We start from the raw sequence: 19045 nt of genomic DNA on the forward strand, positions 1-19045 counted from the left end.
TGCAACGTTGTTTTCTCACTCAACAGTAAACAAACCATCATAAAGTTAAAGTGTATAGAGGGTATCTGCACATTTCTAAAGTGACAATTTAAGGACTTTTTAATACCTCTAAAACGTCAAATTAAAAATGTGTCCAAGTTGTCAAATATTAGAGGCAGAAATTGTGAAAACAGCCGATCTACATGCTCACAACGCCTCGCAACGCGAGGCGTTGTGAGCATGTAGATCTGCTATTTTCACAATAGAACTGTGCTCAACTCTTAGTGCTCGTCAGGTTGGAGGGGTGGGTCCCCAGTTCAAATAGGATTATTTTGGGGGTCGCGGCCTGAAAAGGTTGAGAACCACTGCTCTAGAACACAGAAGCCTCGCGTGAACAGTGTGTTGCTCAAACTTAAACCTAATTAACAACAGTCTTACCTTAGAAGATGTGGGAGCTGCAGGGACTGAAGCAGGTGTTACGGTGTACGGTCTGGAAAGAGATGCTGGGTTTGGCAGTGGGCTTCCTTGGCTGGATGCGACCAGCTCAGTCACAGGACGTATGCCCTGGAGGGAAGGCTCAGGTTCTGTCTCATCATGTGAACCTCTCAGGGGTCCAACAGTATCTCCACACCTGAGAACAGGAAAGCAATATGATAACACTACAAACGTCCAGTGCAAGTCATCTACAGTACAGAGGTATTCTCTTAAAAGGGGCTCATGTAATACCCACATAGCCATTTGGGTAACTATAACCTAAAACAAAAAAAAAAGGAAAAGAAAAAAACACACCCAGTGTGAAGTGAGCGGTGCTTTTTGAAGCGGTGAAAGCCGCTTCCAAGGAGTGGCTTTGTGTGTCCCGTTCATGTCCATATATGGTCATTTCAGTCCAGAATGAACGGGTTTAATCTGTCCCGTACGTCCAGAATATGTGTGTAATGTCCGTCCCGGTCTGATGATTGGATGATTACAAATTTCCAATGAGACCATACTTTGAGGATTGGTCAAGCTTCACATGACAATTCGGCCCTCCAGATAAAATCATTCATTCATTCAGAATTGGAAGAATGTATAGATCACAGAGTTCATAGCTCTGGAACACATAGAATAAAAGTTCACCGCTTCACTTCGAACCGAGGTTTGATTTTTAAGAGTTAATTTCGTTAAGCGTCCCGCGAAGCTTGGCCAATGAGCCAAGTGTGGGACATACAATATATAGTACAGTATATACGTACATACTTACATAGGCCTACAGACAAAGCCATATGTAGGAGCGGTTAGCACTCCTCAAAAAGTGTCATAAATAACCAATTACAGACAGTTTAGACTTAAATGCGGTGACATATGTTATGCTCTGTGCCAACAGGACCCTTTTGACTTTTATGAATAATAACTGATGTCATGGGTATGTCAGATGGTAACATGTCATTAGGTCGAACACCCTTTGGATCGACCACCAAACTCTAACCCAAACCCTAATCCTAACGTCAGTAAAACTATGCCTAACTCTAACCCTAACCCTAAACCTAACCTCAGTAACCGTGACGCGGGTGATTATCTAACCTGCCGACGGTCCGCGGGTGATTATCTAAACTGCCAACACTGTTCAACCCAACGGGAGTTCGACCTATGCGGCAGTCCCCATGTCGGTTACTCAGATGACTGTGTGCCCCGTGGATCACTTTGCCTGTTATTGCAAACAGCAAATGTGTTAATGTACGTGAGAAACAGAGGGGAGGGTTCTGATAACCATGATGCCGAGAAAGTATTTTTTCTCAGTATCTCTAAAGTAATGAGAGACTTGGAGAGCTAAATCATTAGTGAGAAGGAACAGGTTAAAACTAGAAAGACGCGAGTTACGAGGAATCCTCTGGGAAATGTTTCATTTGAGCATTTTCCAATTCGAGCCAATGGAGAAAATGTATTCACAAATAAATTAATATAAATGTAACTATACAACATATCTCTTAGCAAAACGCACCCAGACGAGTCCCGATGAAGCCGGTCGATTTGACCCAAGCGCGTGCCACCAAAACTGTAGGAGGAGTAGTGCGGCAAAATAAAGTTTATCCGGAAAGATGGATGGATGGAAAAAAGAATAAAGTTGGACAAGTATAGTCTGCAGGGACGTGCTGGCCATTGGGAAAAGCGGGACAACTCCCGAACGGCCGGTTCATTCCCGGCTGGTCCAGGCCGGCCATTTGTTCCATTTTGGGGGCTGGGCGGCCAACAAAGTACATCGTCACTGTCGGGCAGAAACCTTGTATCTCCAAGTTTCAAATTTATACATTTTTTCGCAAAGCAAAGCCCTGCTTCATCATACAAGGCTGTTGCACAAAAGTAGTGAAAACAGCCGATCTACAAGCACTCGCGGTGCGAGGCATTGTGTGCTTGTAGATCGTCTGTTTTCACTAGTTTAAATCATTTTTAAAATGATAAATACAAAACAAACGGTTTTGGACATACAAGGTTTCCACCTGACAACGACGAAATATAACTCATGTACAGTAATTGGCCCACTGGCTTGTCACTTGTCATGATCTGAAATGGCAAATCTTTGAGTAGCAGCAGCACTATCTCTCTCTATAGTGTGTGTGCAATGAGAGCCTCTCCAACTCTTTTTCCCAGGCTGAATCAGGGGCCCAGCACGTCCCTGATAGTCTGGTTGGTTGCCTGTTAGGACAACCAGACTATAGTACTTATCACAGGCAGACTTTATGGCATTAACACAAATAAGTAGAAAGAGGACCTAAAATGCTACCCAGAGGAAGTGGTTGAGGTGAGGACATGGTGCAATTCACATTTACTACTCGTTCTCTGGCCCCCCGATAAGACCCAGCCCACTGTAAAGAAGCACTATTATGGCTCAAAGCCGTAAGTTTACTCAAAAGGATCTTTCTGAAACCAGATTGAAATTCAAACAGCAGATTGCGAGATGATGTTAGTGATATTGTTTCAAATGTGATAACGTCTCATCAGCTTTTTAAAATCATAAAATCATGTTAATAATTAAGACAAAACAAAGAGTTTCGGCCTGTGTGATCTGAAATGGAGCAACAACCCAGGTCAGTGAATTTCCTTATCATATTATTAGGCTCAATAAAGGTACAATCACTTTCATGCAGACTTTAAATGTCTAGAGTAGACCTTGATCTTCCTCTTTCTTCAGACAAGGATACTTTGATGTTTGGCAGCCTACTAACTTGAGTGGGTGGAGTCTGTGGACAGGATCCAGGCAAATATCAAGATCAACACGTATCAAATTCCATTCCGATTGGCTACTATTGGCTTCCAAAGTTTGTGGAAGCTCCCCGTTTTGCTAAAGACACAATACAAAGCCAAAAGCGATTTCACTTACACCCCTAGGGCCTAGGGTGTGCACAAAAGCTGCAAATGTCATTGTTTGTTTCTGAAATGTGATTTGTTTCCACCAAATTAGGCACAAATGGTCTTGTGAGTCATGTGACAATTACTGTCAAACAGCTTTGATACTCCATCCGTACGTTTGCCTGCCTGTAGTTGTCTTCACAAATTTGTGGACACAAAGAAAAAGGCATACTGTATATCAGGGTTCCCCAATTAGTTTTCCCCAAGGGCCGAATTATGTCTAGGGTACCAAGCCGAGGGCCACAACATTCAGGGGGCGACGGTGGCGTTCCCACTACTCCAGTGACAGTTTTCGTCGTTGTCGGGTGAAAATCTTGTATGTCCAAAACCGTTCGTTTTGAATTTATCATTTTAATAATGATTTAAACTAGTGAAAACAGCCGATCTACAAGCACACAACGCCTCGCGGTGCGAGGCGTTGTGTGCTTGTAGATCTGCTGTTTTCACTACTTTTGTGCGACGGCCTTGTATGATTTGCGAAAGAACGTACAAATTTGGAGATACGAGATTTCCACCCGACAACGACGATATACTAGTGTTGTTGCTGCTCTTATACCACCATTATTACTGGGGTTGGTGTGGGCCAGACAGTAGCTCCCCGCGGGCCGCAAATGGCCCGCGGGCCGCCTATTGGGGAACCCTGCTGTATATCCCACAATAAATACATAAACAAGGATTCTGCATAGCACTAAAAAATACCTTGATTTGGAGGCCGTCTGCAAACACATTTGCCAAGTTATGCCAACCTCTACGAAAATAAATTGTATCTTCCAGCGACATGGAAATGAGTGGTCAATATTACAGTTACAGTCAATTATTTGTGCAGCCCTTGACAAGAGCAGAGATTCTGCCTGCTCAGCAGATCACTGTCGTTCTCTGTAGTTTCCCAACAGTACTTATAAGCAAAGTCGATCTATAAATGACCCCAGATGTGCAACAATCTGGCTGGGACTAATGCCGAAAACACCCAGCCCAGAGCATAGCAGACATACTTAGAGACAGGGACATGCTGGGCCCCTGATTCAGCCCGGGAAAAAGAGTTGGAGAGGCCCTCTCATTGCGCTTTATAGAGAGAGATCTCTCTCTATAGCGCTGCTGCTACTCAAAGATTTGCCATTTCAGATCATGACAAGTGACAAGCCAGTGGGCCAATTACATGAGTTATATTTCGTCGTTGTCGGGTGGAAACCTTGTATGTCCAAAACCGTTTGTTTTGTATTTATCATTTTAAAAATGATTTAAACTAGTGAAAACAGCCGATCTGCAAGCACACAAAGCCTCGCACCGCAAGGCGTTGTGTGCGTGTAGATCTGCTGTTTTCACTACTTTTGTGCGACGGCCTTGTATGATGAAGCAGGGCTTTGCTTTGCGAAAAAATCTACAAATTTGAAACTTGGAGATATGAGAATGGAACGAAGGCCGACATTTTATTTTTATTTTTTTCCAAATGGCCGGCCTGGACTGGCCGGGAATGAACCGGCCGTTCGGGAGTTGTCCCGCTTTTCCCAATGGCCAACACGTCCCTGCTTAGAGAGATACGGACAAGGTCAGAAGAGAGCTGACAGAGCTGCACTGTGACATCGGCAGAACCGATGAACCAGGGCTGCGTGGGTGGAGAATGAGATGAAGGGATTATGGGTTGTCAAACTGAGGCCTCTAACCCCCGCATAGCCCCTGCTTGCCCCATATAGCACTGTTGCAGATGCAAGGCTTGGATGCTGTAACACTACACCCACTCAGGATGCTAAATGAACTAATATGGGCAAACGGCCTGAAGGAATCAGAATCATCTTTATTTTGTCGCATCACAGGTTTACAGGTGGGTGAGGTTAGTTTCTGTGCGAGCTCCATTGTTTTTTGATTGTGTCCAGAAAGAAAAAGAACAGAAAGAAAGAGGAGGGGGAAACAATGTACACGAGATTTAGAAATGAGGTGCGTGAGTGTAGCAGCTGGTGTATGCTGAAGGAAGTGCCAGGGGAGAAGCTCAGGTGAAGCCCTGTGGGAAGATTCAATTAAACTGTGCTCTAATACACTGTCACCATAGATAGAATGGAATAGAAAGTAGGTTTGCGAAGGTTTCAGCTGCGACAGTCTAGTGTCCAAGTAACAGGGTTCACTTCCCACACATTTTTACCAATTAATTTCCAAAACTTTTCCAGAATATTTAACCTAATTTCCAGGACTATAACAATAATTCAGCTCAATAACAAGTCGCTTACTCCTATGCGCAATGCCCAAAGACAGGTAGTGTATGCCAGTGGTTCTCAACCTTTTCAGGCTGTGACCCCCGAAATAATCATATTTTAACTGGGGACCCGGCACCCTGACGAGCACTAAGAGTTAAGAATTTTGTATAACACGTTTCTATTGTGAAAATAGCAGATCTACATGCTCACAACGCCTCGCAACGCGAGGCGTTGTGAGCATGTAGATCGGCTATTTTCACAATTTCTGCCTCTAATATTTGACAATTTGGCCAATGTTTAATTTGTCATTTCAGAAGTATTAACAAAATCAATAACCAAAGACAATGCATAGCTATTTTTTCCAGGACCTTCCAGGACCCTTGATCAATTCCAAAACTTTTCCAGTACTGGAAAGATATTTTTCTAATTTCAAAATATTTCCAGGAATTTCATGACCGTGGGAACCCTGAAGTAATGTTTCATGTGACATCTTGTCCCTTGTCCGTGGTACCGGAATTCAGAGTGCAAATGAAACACTATACAAAGGGTAGCCACAGCGTTGCATTGGATCATTACTGTACAGGCACTTTTAATCAATCTATAAATCCACGAAACCTGTGTCTGTTTGTATATCCGTCTCGGGCATAACACGGGTCGGGCACTGTCCGCCCGATCATCCTTAAACTTGACGTGTGACAGATCACCACAGGGTTTGCATTATGCCTAGTGTAACCAGCTGTTGTCCAGAACAGAAAATCCCCAAATCTCTGTATCTGTCTGTGGGTCTGTGGAAGATGCACATGGTAGGGGGTCCGCAGTGGGACAACAAGTAAAACGGGTATTGCATAAACAAGTAGGCATACATTTCCTACTTGCATCTCTCCCGACTTTCACCGTTCCCGAATGTTTTTTTGAAGCGGTGAAAGCCGCTTCCAAGGAGTGGCTTTGTGTGTCCCGTTCATGTCTCATATGGTCATTCCAGTGCAGAATGAACAGGTTTTATCTGTCCCGTACATGTGTGTCCCGTTCATGTCCATATATGGTCAATCCAGTCCAGAATGAACAGGTTATATCTGTCCCGTACGTCCAGAATATGTGTGTAACGCCCGTCCCGGTCTGATAATTGGATGATTAAAAATGTCCAATGAGACCATACTTTGAGGATTGGTCAAGCTTCACATGACAATTCATTCACATGATAAAATCATTCATTCATTCAGAATTGGAAGAATGTATAGATCACAGAGTTCATAGCTCTAGTCTAGAACACAGAATAAAAGTTCACCGCTTCACTTCGAACCGAGGTTTGATTTTTTTGAGCTGACGAGAGTCTGTGTGTCCTTGGCTGCATTGGGCTTCACAGGTTTGCACCTCTCATCACCAATATGTACTGTTGAGGAGGTTCACCAGTACGTTCTGGTGTCCAAAACCTAACCCTCTGCACATGAACCCTCGTCAGAACCAAAGGAGTGTCGGTTACCTGAGTGCTGTAGGAGCCAGAGCTTTGGCCTCTGTAGTCTGAGAGGGGCCTCTGCTATCAGGGTCGGTGAGAGTAGCCAACACCACGCTGGCCTCCAGCACCATGTCCTCCACACTGAAGCACACAGGCCTGAGAGAACAACAGACAGCCTCATCTGAGCAATTGGCACCTGCGTTATAGTTGGGGCTTGATGTAATTTTAGCACATAAGGCAGGAGTGGGCAACTTTGATGATGGAGAGGGTCACTACATTTTCATACTCACTCCAGAGGGCCACAATGCATATACATAGCAAAAATGGCCGATCTACAAGCTCAAAACGCGTCGCCCTGCGACGCTTTTTGAGCTTGTAGATCTGCTATTTTTTAATTGGAATCCCGAAAAGTGACTTTTTTTTTCTTCTTTTGTTTTAAAATTTCAAATGCATTTATATGTTCTTATGTTAACTTTATGAACTTAAATACAAATACATTGGGCATAAAAAAATACATTAACATTTTAATACTAGTCATTTAGCTACTAATATAGACAGAAGTAATTAAAGCAGGTCATTTTTCCATGTTTGAAATTGTAACAGCTGAAATCAATAATATATCAGTACTCCAATATTAACCTGCGGGCCGCATTAAGTGAAGGTGGGGGCCGCATGTGGCCCCCGGGCTGCCAGTTGCCCATGTATGACATAAGGTATAGTAGATAAGTATTGATACCATGGCATACTAACATCTAATCTAACTATTCATTGACCGAATGTCTGTCTGTCTGTCTGTCCGGAACTAATTCTCTACGTTTGGTGATGTTTAAGCTTTCAAGCTTCACATGACATTACAGCCATCCAAATGATAAATATGGGTAGACGTAAATGGGTAAGGCTGCACATGTGTAAGGACAAGTAAGGACTTAGTTATTATTGATTTTAAGATGTAAGGCACAGGCACATTCTTAAAATGTGTGGTATGATTGTACATGGAAAAACATACATATATCTGAGGAGGAACACACTGCAAAATAATTTACCCTACTGATCTATAGCATAATTCATTAAATATACTTTCAGTTTCCTCCATAGGCAAGTACTAAAAGTTGCTTTAGCAGCAGTATTCATATGGTAGTTCTGGGACTGGTATCAGTATTGCATGAATGATCCCCAAGTCTGTGGTTACCACATCGAAATGGGCTACTTGGGTGTCTGTACAGACTCTCCTTGTGCACTGTAATCTGAGATCCGGTAGGCACTCTAGTTAATCATGGCCCACAGGCCCAGTAGGACTTACTTTCCTGCAGCCCCAAAGTGGACAGACACGGGTAGGCCATGTGACTCTGCAAAGGAGAGTAAACCCTACAAAACAAAGAAAATGTGGTTCAGCAACATGTTAGCCCTGACTGACACATTAACATGATTTTCCCATCATAATTACTTAAGTTGTGTTTTAGTGAACACACCAAAGAGATATTAGCCTATAACATTTTTGAAAAGCAACTGATACTTAAAGGAGTAGTTCACCCCCATAATGACTTTTCTTGTATTGATTACTCACGCCATGGAGACTTCGAGTTGCATTCCTAAGACAAAAAAAGTTAAAAAGTAAAATCAGCCCATTGATTCCGGATGGGGACCCGAATGCATTTGGGTCCCCATCCGGAATCAATGGGGGTACATTTATTGTAATCAAATTATTGTCTTAGGAATGTGACAAAAACACCAAAATATTACTGAACTCAGGTCTCCATGGCATAAGTAATCAATAGAGAAAAAAAAACATTTTGGTGGTGAACTACTCCTTTAAACCCCGGCTCTTAATCAGTCCTAACCCAGCTTCAAGCAGGAATCCATTCAAGTAGGAAAAGCAGTCAAAGACATGGCTGGCTAATGAGAAATCTCACAGTGGGTAGCAGCCCATAAGTACGGATTGTGGCTGTTGGTGCAGGTCAAGTCTCATTAGTAATAGTTGACTAATAGACTAAGAAAAGGACACTTTATCAAGTTACCAAGTTTCCAAATGACATCCCATGCCTGCTCAGTGCTCAGTGTATTCAAAACATTACGCAAGACAAATGGAAGCTTTTTTGACAGTCCGTGCAGAAATGTATTTTATTTTTGAATTGGGAATTCTGCAGTCTGTCAAAAAAAACTAATTTAAATAGATGTTTCACAGCAGAATATAATTCGAACACTCAGACCATAGGTCAGAGAGGCTGTTCGGGCTACATATTCTACCATTGCTGTAAAGGTGAGTGACTACTAGTACTAGCAGGGGAGGGTTCGTGGGGAAATTATACAGAGTTGGATACAGAGTCTTCAGGACACTTGATTCTCCTGATTCCAGAACCAAAAATATGCCTCCTTACACATTAACATGCCCAGGGGCGTCACAAGGGGTAGGAAAGTGGGACTGAGTTACTGGGGCCCAAGGTGGAGGGGCCCTAATAACTTTATCTATTGAAAAATAGCAGATATACAAGCTCACAGCGCGGCACCGAGTGCCGCGCTGTGAGCTTGTAGATCTGCTATTTTTGAAAAGTTATGAAAATGTGTGAAAATCTTTGAATATTATGTATTTTTTAAGCGAACATTTCTAACTAAAATTTTGCTTCTGGGGGGTCCTTGGAACTAAATATTTTGAGATCGGGGTCCGTGGCCAAATACATATCATCTTGGGGGTCCTTGACATAGGTTTCTTGCACACATTTTCAAGATTTTTCAAAAAAAGAGTGCCGCGCATTGAGCTTGTATATCTGCTATTTTTCAATAGTTAACATTCATGGGGGGCCCGCGGTGAACCCTTGTACCCAGGGCCCAGAATGTGTTGTGACGCCCCTGAACATGCCTGTGCACTCACATGTACACTACTCACATACACACTGCACACGAGTGCTGCCGCACACAGTCTCATGTGACAGAAAAAATTGGACCATCCAAATATAACCTCCTCACCCTCAACTCTTTCAGACAGAATGTTATGTCGGAGTCCACTCCGACCTGGAAGTAGTCAAACTCTCGGGGGTGTAGAGACATTTCTGTATACATCATCTTCATGTGGCCTGTAATCCAAGCAGACTACGGTCACATACTGTTTTAATCCCACTAGTGCACCAGAATAGTGGGATTTACCATGATCAGGGTTCCCACACATCTTTACCAATTAATTTCCATAACTTTTCCAAGACTTTTCCAGAATATTTAACCAGATTTCCAGGACTATATAACAATAATTCAGCTGAATAACGAGTCGCTTACTCCTATGCGCAAATAATCATATTTCAACTGGGGACCCCGGCACCCTGACGAGCACTAGTAGAGGAATTTTGTATAACACGGTTTCTGCCTCTAATATGAGACAATTTGGCCAATGTTTAATATGTCATTTCAGAGGTATTAACAAAATCAGTAACCAAAGACAATGCATAGCTATTTTTTCCAGGACCTTCCAGGACCCTTGATCAATTCCAAAACTTTTCCAGTACTGGAAAAATATTTTTCTAATTTCAAAATATTTTCAGGAATTTCATGACCGTGGGAACCCTGCATGATTGTATTGTATAGAACAAGAAGATGAAAACAAACACTAATATAGTTAGTTGAGCCAAACACCTTGCATGCTAAGCTAAAATTGTCAATTGTATTGTTTTAATAACACATATCAATTATGTTAATAGTTAAATGACAACACAGAAACCATTCGCTTTGCGGGGTGAAGAAATCTCCTCGTAATTCCTCAGAATGACTCTCAAAGGAGTCATGGATAGTGTGATCTCCTCCTGGGATACTGGGAAGTGCATCACCATGTTGCCAAGAAGCCTGGAGAGGTTAGCAATGAAGATACATGTAATCATATAGGTGCCATGCGGTACAGGGATTGCATACATTTTTACTGTATGGCAAATCAGTTGCAAACCTTGTCAACACTAGTTAGGACAGTGATTCTCAACCTTTTCAGGCTGCGACCCCCCAAATAATCATATTTGAACTGGGGACCCCCCCATCCTGACAAGCACTAAGAGTTGAGGCATTACATTTTGTATAACACGGTTCTATTGTGAAAACAGCACATCTACATGCTCACAACGCCTCGCAACGGCGTTGTGAGGCGTTGTGAGCATGTAGATACCCTCTATACACTTAAACTTTATGTTGGTTTGTTTACTGTTGAGTGAGAAAACAATGTTGCACATTAATCATCTGGGGACCCCCCAAAATAATTTGGGGACCCCCCTGGGGTCCCGACCCACAGGTTGAGAATCACTGAGTTAGGATACAGGCTTTCTAAGGTCAAACTTGATAACTTGATATTTATCTTCGATAATTCTCACCTGGCCTGGGCCTTCAGGACGTTGGTACATAGGTGTGATGCAAACACTGCCTGCAGAGCCTCACTCTCATGGAAACCTAGGTTGTAGGTTTTGGTGATACCTGTCCTCAGAATAAAACAATGAATGGCAGTTATAATAATATCTAGGATTTATGTAGCGCTTTTCTGTACTTAATCTGATTTACGAGTTCCAATCTGGATTCAGAAAATCTCATTCCACCGACACATGCCTTCTCTATTTGACCGACCAAATCAAACGCGAAGCGGATGACGGCAAATATAGCGGCATGGTCATGATGGACCTCCAGAAGGCATTTGACACCGTAAATCATTCTATTCTGATTGAGAAACTAAAAGCCATCGGTCTTGACTGCGCAGCAGCGAGTTGGATGCAATCTTACCTGGTGGGGAGGGAACAGGTGGTGGAGATTAACGGTACCCTGCCCCCCCCCCCCTCCGAGTAAGCTGTGGTGTTCCTCAAGGTAGCATACTGGGACCTCTGTTGTTCCTAATATACGTGAACGACATGGCATCTGCTTTCGACTGCAACCTGTTCCTGTTCGCGGATGACTCGGCTCTCCTAGTCTCGGGCAAGGACCACTTGCAAGGACCACTCGCGGGAACTAAGTAAGATCTGCACATGGCTTAACGACAACAAATTATCAATTCACCTGGGAAAAACCTCCATCCTCTTTGGATCCAATCATAACCTCAAAAAAGTCGATAACTTCACAATCAAAGTGGGTGACAAGGTCATAACACGAACAAACGAAATCTCTTACTTAGGATGCATCCTTGAAGCTAATCTTTCCAGTGAAAAGATGACTTCTAAAGTAATAAATAAAATCAACCAACGAACTCGTTTCCTACAGAGGATCGCCCCGATGGTCAATTTCAACACACTGAAGACCATAGCTGGTGCAATAATCCAGCCCCTCTTTGACTACGGAGTCCACGTATGGTATCGTGACGCCCCACAAGCCCTGAAAACTAAACTCCAAACAGCCCAAAATAAACTAATTAGGGTCCTGCTTAACCTTCCCTATCAGACTCACCTCACCGCTACTCACCAGTTAAGAGTGGGGTGGCTCAGAGTAGATGACAGAGTACAGCAACTTGCAATGGGCCTGGTGTACAAGATACACTACACCACTATGATACCCAAGTACCTATCAAAATACTTTATAAACATTAAGGATGTCCATAATTACAACACCAGAGGCAGCGCCACAGATCACTTTCAACCCAGAGTCAAAACCAACAAAGGGGTCAAACTCTTTTTTCTGCTATACCACCAAAATGTGGAAAGCCTTACCGAAGGCCATAAAGGAGTGTGGATCACTAGCATCCTTAAAAATTGCCCTGAAAAACCACTTACAGGCAGCAGCCGTTCGCAACTGGTAAAAAATGAACCTAGCCCAACCCTACCCTCCCCTGCCCCTTCTTTGTATATACTGCTTGTTTTAGACTTACTGTCTTCTTTTTTGTTTTTCTTTACATATCTACTGCATAGTACTGTGTTCTATTTGTCTGTCATTCAATGTTATATGAGATACTTCAATGGTTTCCAGTGGAAATAAGCTTAGTCTTTTCATGGATCTCCTTTTAGTAGACCTTGTACCAGTGAACTGTACCGTCATGAAACTGTACCTTTTCCTATGCAAACTTCTAATAAAGTCTTCAATTCAATTCAATTCAATTCAATTCAATTCAATTCAATTCAATTCACTCAGACGCTTTAGATATCTGCTGCCATCTAGTGCTGCCATCTAGTGATAATGCAATATTGATTAATCTGGATATTCTTTATTTTGTATTTGCAGAAAATCTATAAAGCTCACATCTAAAGCTAACTATTTCAAGTAAAAAGAGCAGCATCTGAGATGTTAACCTCATCATCTTAGCTGCATTTGTTAACAATGCTAGCAAAAGATAAAGAGGGGATACTACTTCTCTCAATATTGCATTTTCTTTAGGCTACTTTCATATTAAGTAGGCTAAGTATAAGCATAATTTAATTCAATTCAACAAAAGTAGATTATAGAATGCCTTTCCTCTTAAATGTGTAGCCAGTGAATGAGGAAGTGTTCCCTACCATGCCTGCAATGGAACTGGAATACCACTCTGCTGGCAGCTGTATTGATGGATATCTCACATCGCTCCACATTGCGCTCAATGGCACCCAAGCTCCGAAAAAGAGGTAGCACTGACTAAAGGACAAAAGAAAAACTTTTAGGATGGATTAGAATAACCCGTTATTAATGAAAAACAGGGATAATAGGGATTTTGCCACACTCTGAATTTCATCTTTTACATTTCTTTCATTTTTAATAATCGTCTATATAGCAGGGTTCCCACACATTTTTACCAATTAATTTCCAAAACTTTTCCAAAACTTTTCCAGAATATTTAACCCAATTTCCAGGACAATATAACAATAATTCAGCTCAATAACAAGCCGCTTACTCCTATGCACAAAGCCCCAAAGACAGACAGGTAGTGTATGCCAGTGGTTCTCAACCTTTTCAGGCTGTGACCCCCGAAATAATCATATTTTAACTGGGGACCCCGCACCCTGACGAGCACTAAGAGTTGAGGAATTTTGTATAACACGTTTCTATTGTGAAAATAGCAGACTACATGCTCGCAACGCGAGGCGTTGTGAGCATGTAGATCTGCTAGTTTCACAATTTCTGCCTCTAATATTTGACAATTTGGCCAATGTTTAATTTGTCATTTCAGAGGTATTTACAAAATCAATAACCAAAAACAATGCATATAGCTATTTTTCCAGGACCTTCCAGGACCCTTGATCAATTCCAAAACATTTCTAGTACTGGAAAAAAAAATCTAATTTCAAAATATTTCCAGGAATTTCATGACCGTGGGAAAGGGTGGGGTGGTATGTTGCCTACCAGCTATACCAATGGTATCGCTGGTATTATACCACTAATGCCATAACTTCACCGGCTAAGTGGCCTTGTGGTTAGAGTGTCCGCCTGGCCCTGGGCTCTGAGACTGGTATATCGAGGTTCAATCCCTGGTTATAATAATGGTACCAGATGCTTGGTAATCAGCATCAGGGGTTGCATTAATAAGTCCCTGTGTGATATGACATGTACAGGGGGTTGTAGCCTACTTCATCAAGCTGCCTTACACTACGGAAACAGGAGATCCTGACCCATGGGGCTTGGGAACCATTAACTTCAGGCTAATTTATATGATAGGTAAGTCAACTTGAAAGTCAGGTAAATGGAGTAGCTCTAGGCTAAACATTTTTTTCTGCTCTTCTTCTGAAACTCCTTTAGCTTGAACCCCCCCCAAAATGGCTGTATTATTAGTCTCCCCTCATTAAATGCTGTTTTTTTTTATACCTTCATGACTAGCTTGCATCTGACGATTCCAAAGTCTTGTGTAGGTTCTGTTCCTACGCTGTAGTACTGGAAGAACAGAGGTGAGAAGAGGAAGCAGCCATAAGCAGAATGGGCAGAGTTCACTGACCTCACTGCCAACTAGAAGACCAGGGAAAGGGAGGGATGGGGATGTGAGAGGAGAGAGAGAGAGAGAGAGAGAGAGAGAGAGAGAGAGAGAGAGAGAGAGAGAGAACAACAGAAAAATCAGTTCAGTCATGTTAACAGCAAAATAAGACACCTGAAATCTATGTGGTCTGTCACTCACTCCTTTCACCATAGGATCCAACCATAGTTCGTCCCCAATTCGTGACAGGGCATGAATAGCTTTTCCAAACGCTGCAAAAGCATAAACACAGTTGTCAGTATTCTTTATGCTATACTTTATCTAGGCTATAGTATGCTATCATTTTTGTATTACCCATATAGCGAATAAACTAAGCTAACAGGTACCCCTATGCCAACAACAACAGCAAGCTATCCTAACCTAGGCTATTAGGCTTCATATTTGCCAACTAAACTCTGAGCAAAAAGAATACATTATCATACATGCCTGCTGTTCATGTTTTTTGTATGTCATGGGTGATGGGTCCCTCTTGAAAATGAGATGCTGCATCTCAATGGGGCTTTCCCTTCAATAAAATCTTACAAAATCTTACATAAATCTCTCTCAAATAGGCGTAAATATATTATAATAACAATAATAATACTACAATACACCTTTGACACAGTTTCCATCAATGACACACTTCATGTTGATGACAAAGACCGTGTGGTGAGCGCGGAGGGACGTCTTGACTGGACAGGTGCACAGCCTCATGTAGCAGGAAAGGTCGACCTAAAACAAAGTCGACCCAAATTCGTTTCCCAACGGGTCTGTGGCCTTAAGCTAGATGCAGAATAGACCAAAATCTAATATTTGCTTCTGGGAGTGCTTGGAACAAAATATTTTGCGATGGGGGTCCGTGGCCAAATACATATCATTCTGGGGGTCCTTGAGAAAAAAATGATAGCAGCAACATAAGTTTTTTCAGGAAATCTGTTAGGATTTAGAAGACATTTTTAGAATGTGCCTATCAGTGGTTAAGGACCCCCAAAATGTGTTTTTGGCCACGGACCACCATCTCAAAATACTTTGTTCCACGAATGGACCCCTATCGCAAAATATTTTGTTCCAGGGACCCCCAGAAGCAAAGATTAGATTTCGGTCTATTCTGCAGCTAGCTTAAGGCCACTAGTCTAGACCATAGGCACTAGACCCGTTGGGAAACGAGTTTGGGTCGTTGATTCCACAGGTCAGAGTACAATACATCCCATAGCCGGGAGGGACGTCTTGCACCAAACACCAACTTTTGCTGGTTGTTTAGAAAAGATAGTTTTTCCTCTCTGGTTATCTGCGTAATCCCTTGTTTGAGGAAATAGACCTACTAGTTTATATAGGTATATATAATATATTCATAGGATATCCATGTTGTATGGCATTATCTTGATATTACAACCAGTCGTTGCCTGGTGGTAACCAACTATAGCTTGCCAATCATAGCGCCATCATCCGTCCCTACGAAGTATTGGACCTAAAAACTCAACACAAACTGTAGCCTAGTTGGGAGGAAATGTCCCTTATGCTGCATTCACATTACAGATATATAGTTGAACGTTTTGCTTGGTAATTCAATGTAATCTCAATGGAAACCAGCTTTAAAGCTTTCAAAGCTTTGTTCTTTGTGTGTCCTGGATCTTTAAAGCTGGTTTCCATTGAGATTACATTGAATTACCAAGCAAAACGTTCAACTATATATCTGTAGTGTGAATGAGGCATAAGCCTATTTTATTATTTAAAAATGTTCAGTGTGACCAAAGAAAGAAAACAATGTCAACAATAATATAACGTAGGCCTATCCAAAGAATTATTCTGATACTGAATAGCATGGATAGTCTATATCAGGGGGTCTTCAACAGGGGGTCCGGGACCCCTAGGGGGTCCCCAGAGTTACTACAGGGCGTCCTCCAAATCTTTGAGTGATAGGCTAGAAACATTTTTTTCTCCTTTTTTATATTAACCATTAACTAACCCTAACCAAAATAGCCGATCTACAAGCTCACAACGCCTCGCAGGGGCGTTGTGAGCTTGTAGATCGGCTATTTTTGGCAAAGGGGTTTGGTGTAGAGGGGGAAAAAGAGCAGACTCGAGTGAAAGGTCAAGGTCAAAATGGTTCAAGTGGTTAAATATCTGAAAACACAAATTGACATGAATCCATAATACACTGATGAAACTATATGGAATCTATGAACAGGTTAACCTGGGGGTCCCTGCTTCATCTCTCTCTCAACCCCGTCCTTGGCCTGAAAACGTTGATTAGAAAGAATGCCGGTGTTTGTTTACCTTTAAGGCGTGCGTGGGCGTGGCTTCTGACACGCCAGAGCGCCGCGGATTGGCTCATTTCACATGACGCGTCAGAGCAAAGCCGCACGCGCTTCGCTCAACACATTTAAAAACGGTTCCCAGCGAGTTCCCAACGCACACCTCCCTTCTCACAGCAAGCGAACAGAACAGATCAGCACAGAGCGAGCTTTTACAGAACCAGCCAACGGACATCTGCTTCAACAGTCAGTTGAGATAAACATTCAAAGCATCGACGACAAGACGACAACAACCATGACTTTGTCAGAGAGCTCGAAACAACCGTCAGTTGCCACCATGGAGGAACTTCTCGTCGCTGCTGGAAACGGAGCCGTTGCAGGCGGAGGAGGGCACGTCGTGCACGGCGGCGGCGGCGGCCGGGGAAACGCCTTGGAAAGTGACACGAGAGATCTAATCCGCACTTTCCTCATGGACTTTGCAGGCGTGTTATCATCATCATCCTCCTCTCCAAGCAGCAGGAGACGTCAAAGCGACGCTCATGCAACGATGAAGCGAGTTGTGGAGAAGGCCGTCGAAAAACACCGGTACTTGTTCAACGGCATGATCCGCAAACTGAAGCTGGACGACGGACGAGGAGATGACACGATGAGCGGCGTGGGTGCAGTAGCAGCAGAGACCTTCAGTGATGGCACCACAAACTGGGGTCGCGTGGCCAGCCTGGTGGCCTTCGGGGCAGTCGTGTGCCAGCAGTTGAAGAAGGATGACAGGGAACATTGCGTTGGACGGGTGGCCCAGGAGATCTCCACGTACCTCCTCACCCACCAACGGGAGTGGTTGGTCAAGAACAATTCGTGGGATGGTTTCGTGGAGTTCTTCCGCGTGTCGGACCCAGAGTCCACGGTGAGGAGCACGCTGCTGATGGCAGTGGCTGGGGTCGCTGGCGTTGGGTTTGTCCTGGCCCTGTTCAGGTGAGTGTGTTGGACTCGACTCAAGATCGAGAGACTGTTTCACCGACCCTGACCAAATTCTCAAACTGTCAAATTCCAAGGTCTTCCCTAACTCTGACGGTGTACAAATGGAACCAAATGAATCCGTTAGGGTTAATTTGGTTCCATTTGTATGCTGTTTAGAGTTACAGACTTTTATGGGTCAATTTAGACCCCCTCCTAAAGGAACCCAGAGTTCCTAGATTCCATTTTGAGAACTGAAATGATGGAACAGTTGAGAACATAAATGTCATGTACTGTCCATCCATGGACAGATGTACTGTAAATTGTGTTTATATAGAGTTCTGTCAATTTCAAGATTTTTCTGAAGTGTTTAGAAAAATAGAGGTTTTCCTGGTTTGTATGTGTTAGTTTGAATATTTAATTTTCTTTGTGTACAATAATTTCCCCTTCACTCCTTTTGGACATTTTCAATAAGGATTAGGTTTGTGCAGTTTGCACCATCCACCTGAACTCATGTATATACTGTATATAAAATGAAGCTACAAATATATATTACATTTTTGCACTATGTCTACTCTATGCACTTCTGGTTGTATTTTCTAATAATAGAGTTTACAGTTTACAGTTTAGGCATTTAGCAGACGCTTTTAATCCAAAGCGACTTACAATAAGCAGATAACATCACAATAATAAACAAGATAATATGTCAGAACATCAACAATATAACAAATGCAAATGGATATTTATCTAGAAAAAACACAGTATAATCAAAGTTCTAAAAACCTAAAGACAAAAAACTAATGCTAACTAGCTTCATGTATGGTCACTGACTTTTCTGTAGTGCTATGGGTTTAGGTGGAGTCTGAAAAGGTGAGTCTTCAGTCCACGGCGAAAGCTAGCGAGTGAGTCCGTTGTTCTAAGTGCGACAGGGAGTTTATTCCACAACTTGGGGGCCAGGAGGGCAAACTGTCTCGGACGAGTGGAT

At 42.7% G+C, this 19045-nt stretch overlaps 2 protein-coding genes across 2 annotated transcripts; one reads left to right on the forward strand and one right to left on the reverse strand.

Annotated features, from left to right (window-relative positions):
* Nucleotides 1-7025: 7025 nt before the first annotated feature.
* rad9b (RAD9 checkpoint clamp component B) lies at nucleotides 7026-15502 on the reverse strand (the record flags this gene model as incomplete). The annotated part of the gene is made up of 9 exons (XM_080738487.1): nucleotides 7026-7158; nucleotides 8303-8367; nucleotides 9964-10070; nucleotides 10706-10827; nucleotides 11340-11439; nucleotides 13434-13548; nucleotides 14713-14850; nucleotides 15017-15087; nucleotides 15469-15502. 9 exons carry the CDS (start codon nucleotides 15500-15502, stop codon nucleotides 7026-7028), a joined length of 885 nt encoding a protein of 294 aa, XP_080594613.1.
* Nucleotides 15503-17404: 1902 nt separating this feature from the next.
* LOC308295434 (induced myeloid leukemia cell differentiation protein Mcl-1 homolog) lies at nucleotides 17405-18082 on the forward strand (the record flags this gene model as incomplete). The annotated part of the gene is made up of 1 exon (XM_080738488.1): nucleotides 17405-18082. The coding sequence occupies one exon, from the start codon at nucleotides 17405-17407 to the stop codon at nucleotides 18080-18082; it is 678 nt and encodes a 225-aa protein (XP_080594614.1).
* Between the last annotated feature and the right edge of the window lie 963 nt (nucleotides 18083-19045).

The sequence above is a fragment of the Nannobrachium achirus genome, assembly GCF_963921795.1.
Source record: "Nannobrachium achirus genome assembly, chromosome: 12".
NCBI lineage: Eukaryota > Metazoa > Chordata > Actinopteri > Myctophiformes > Myctophidae > Nannobrachium > Nannobrachium achirus.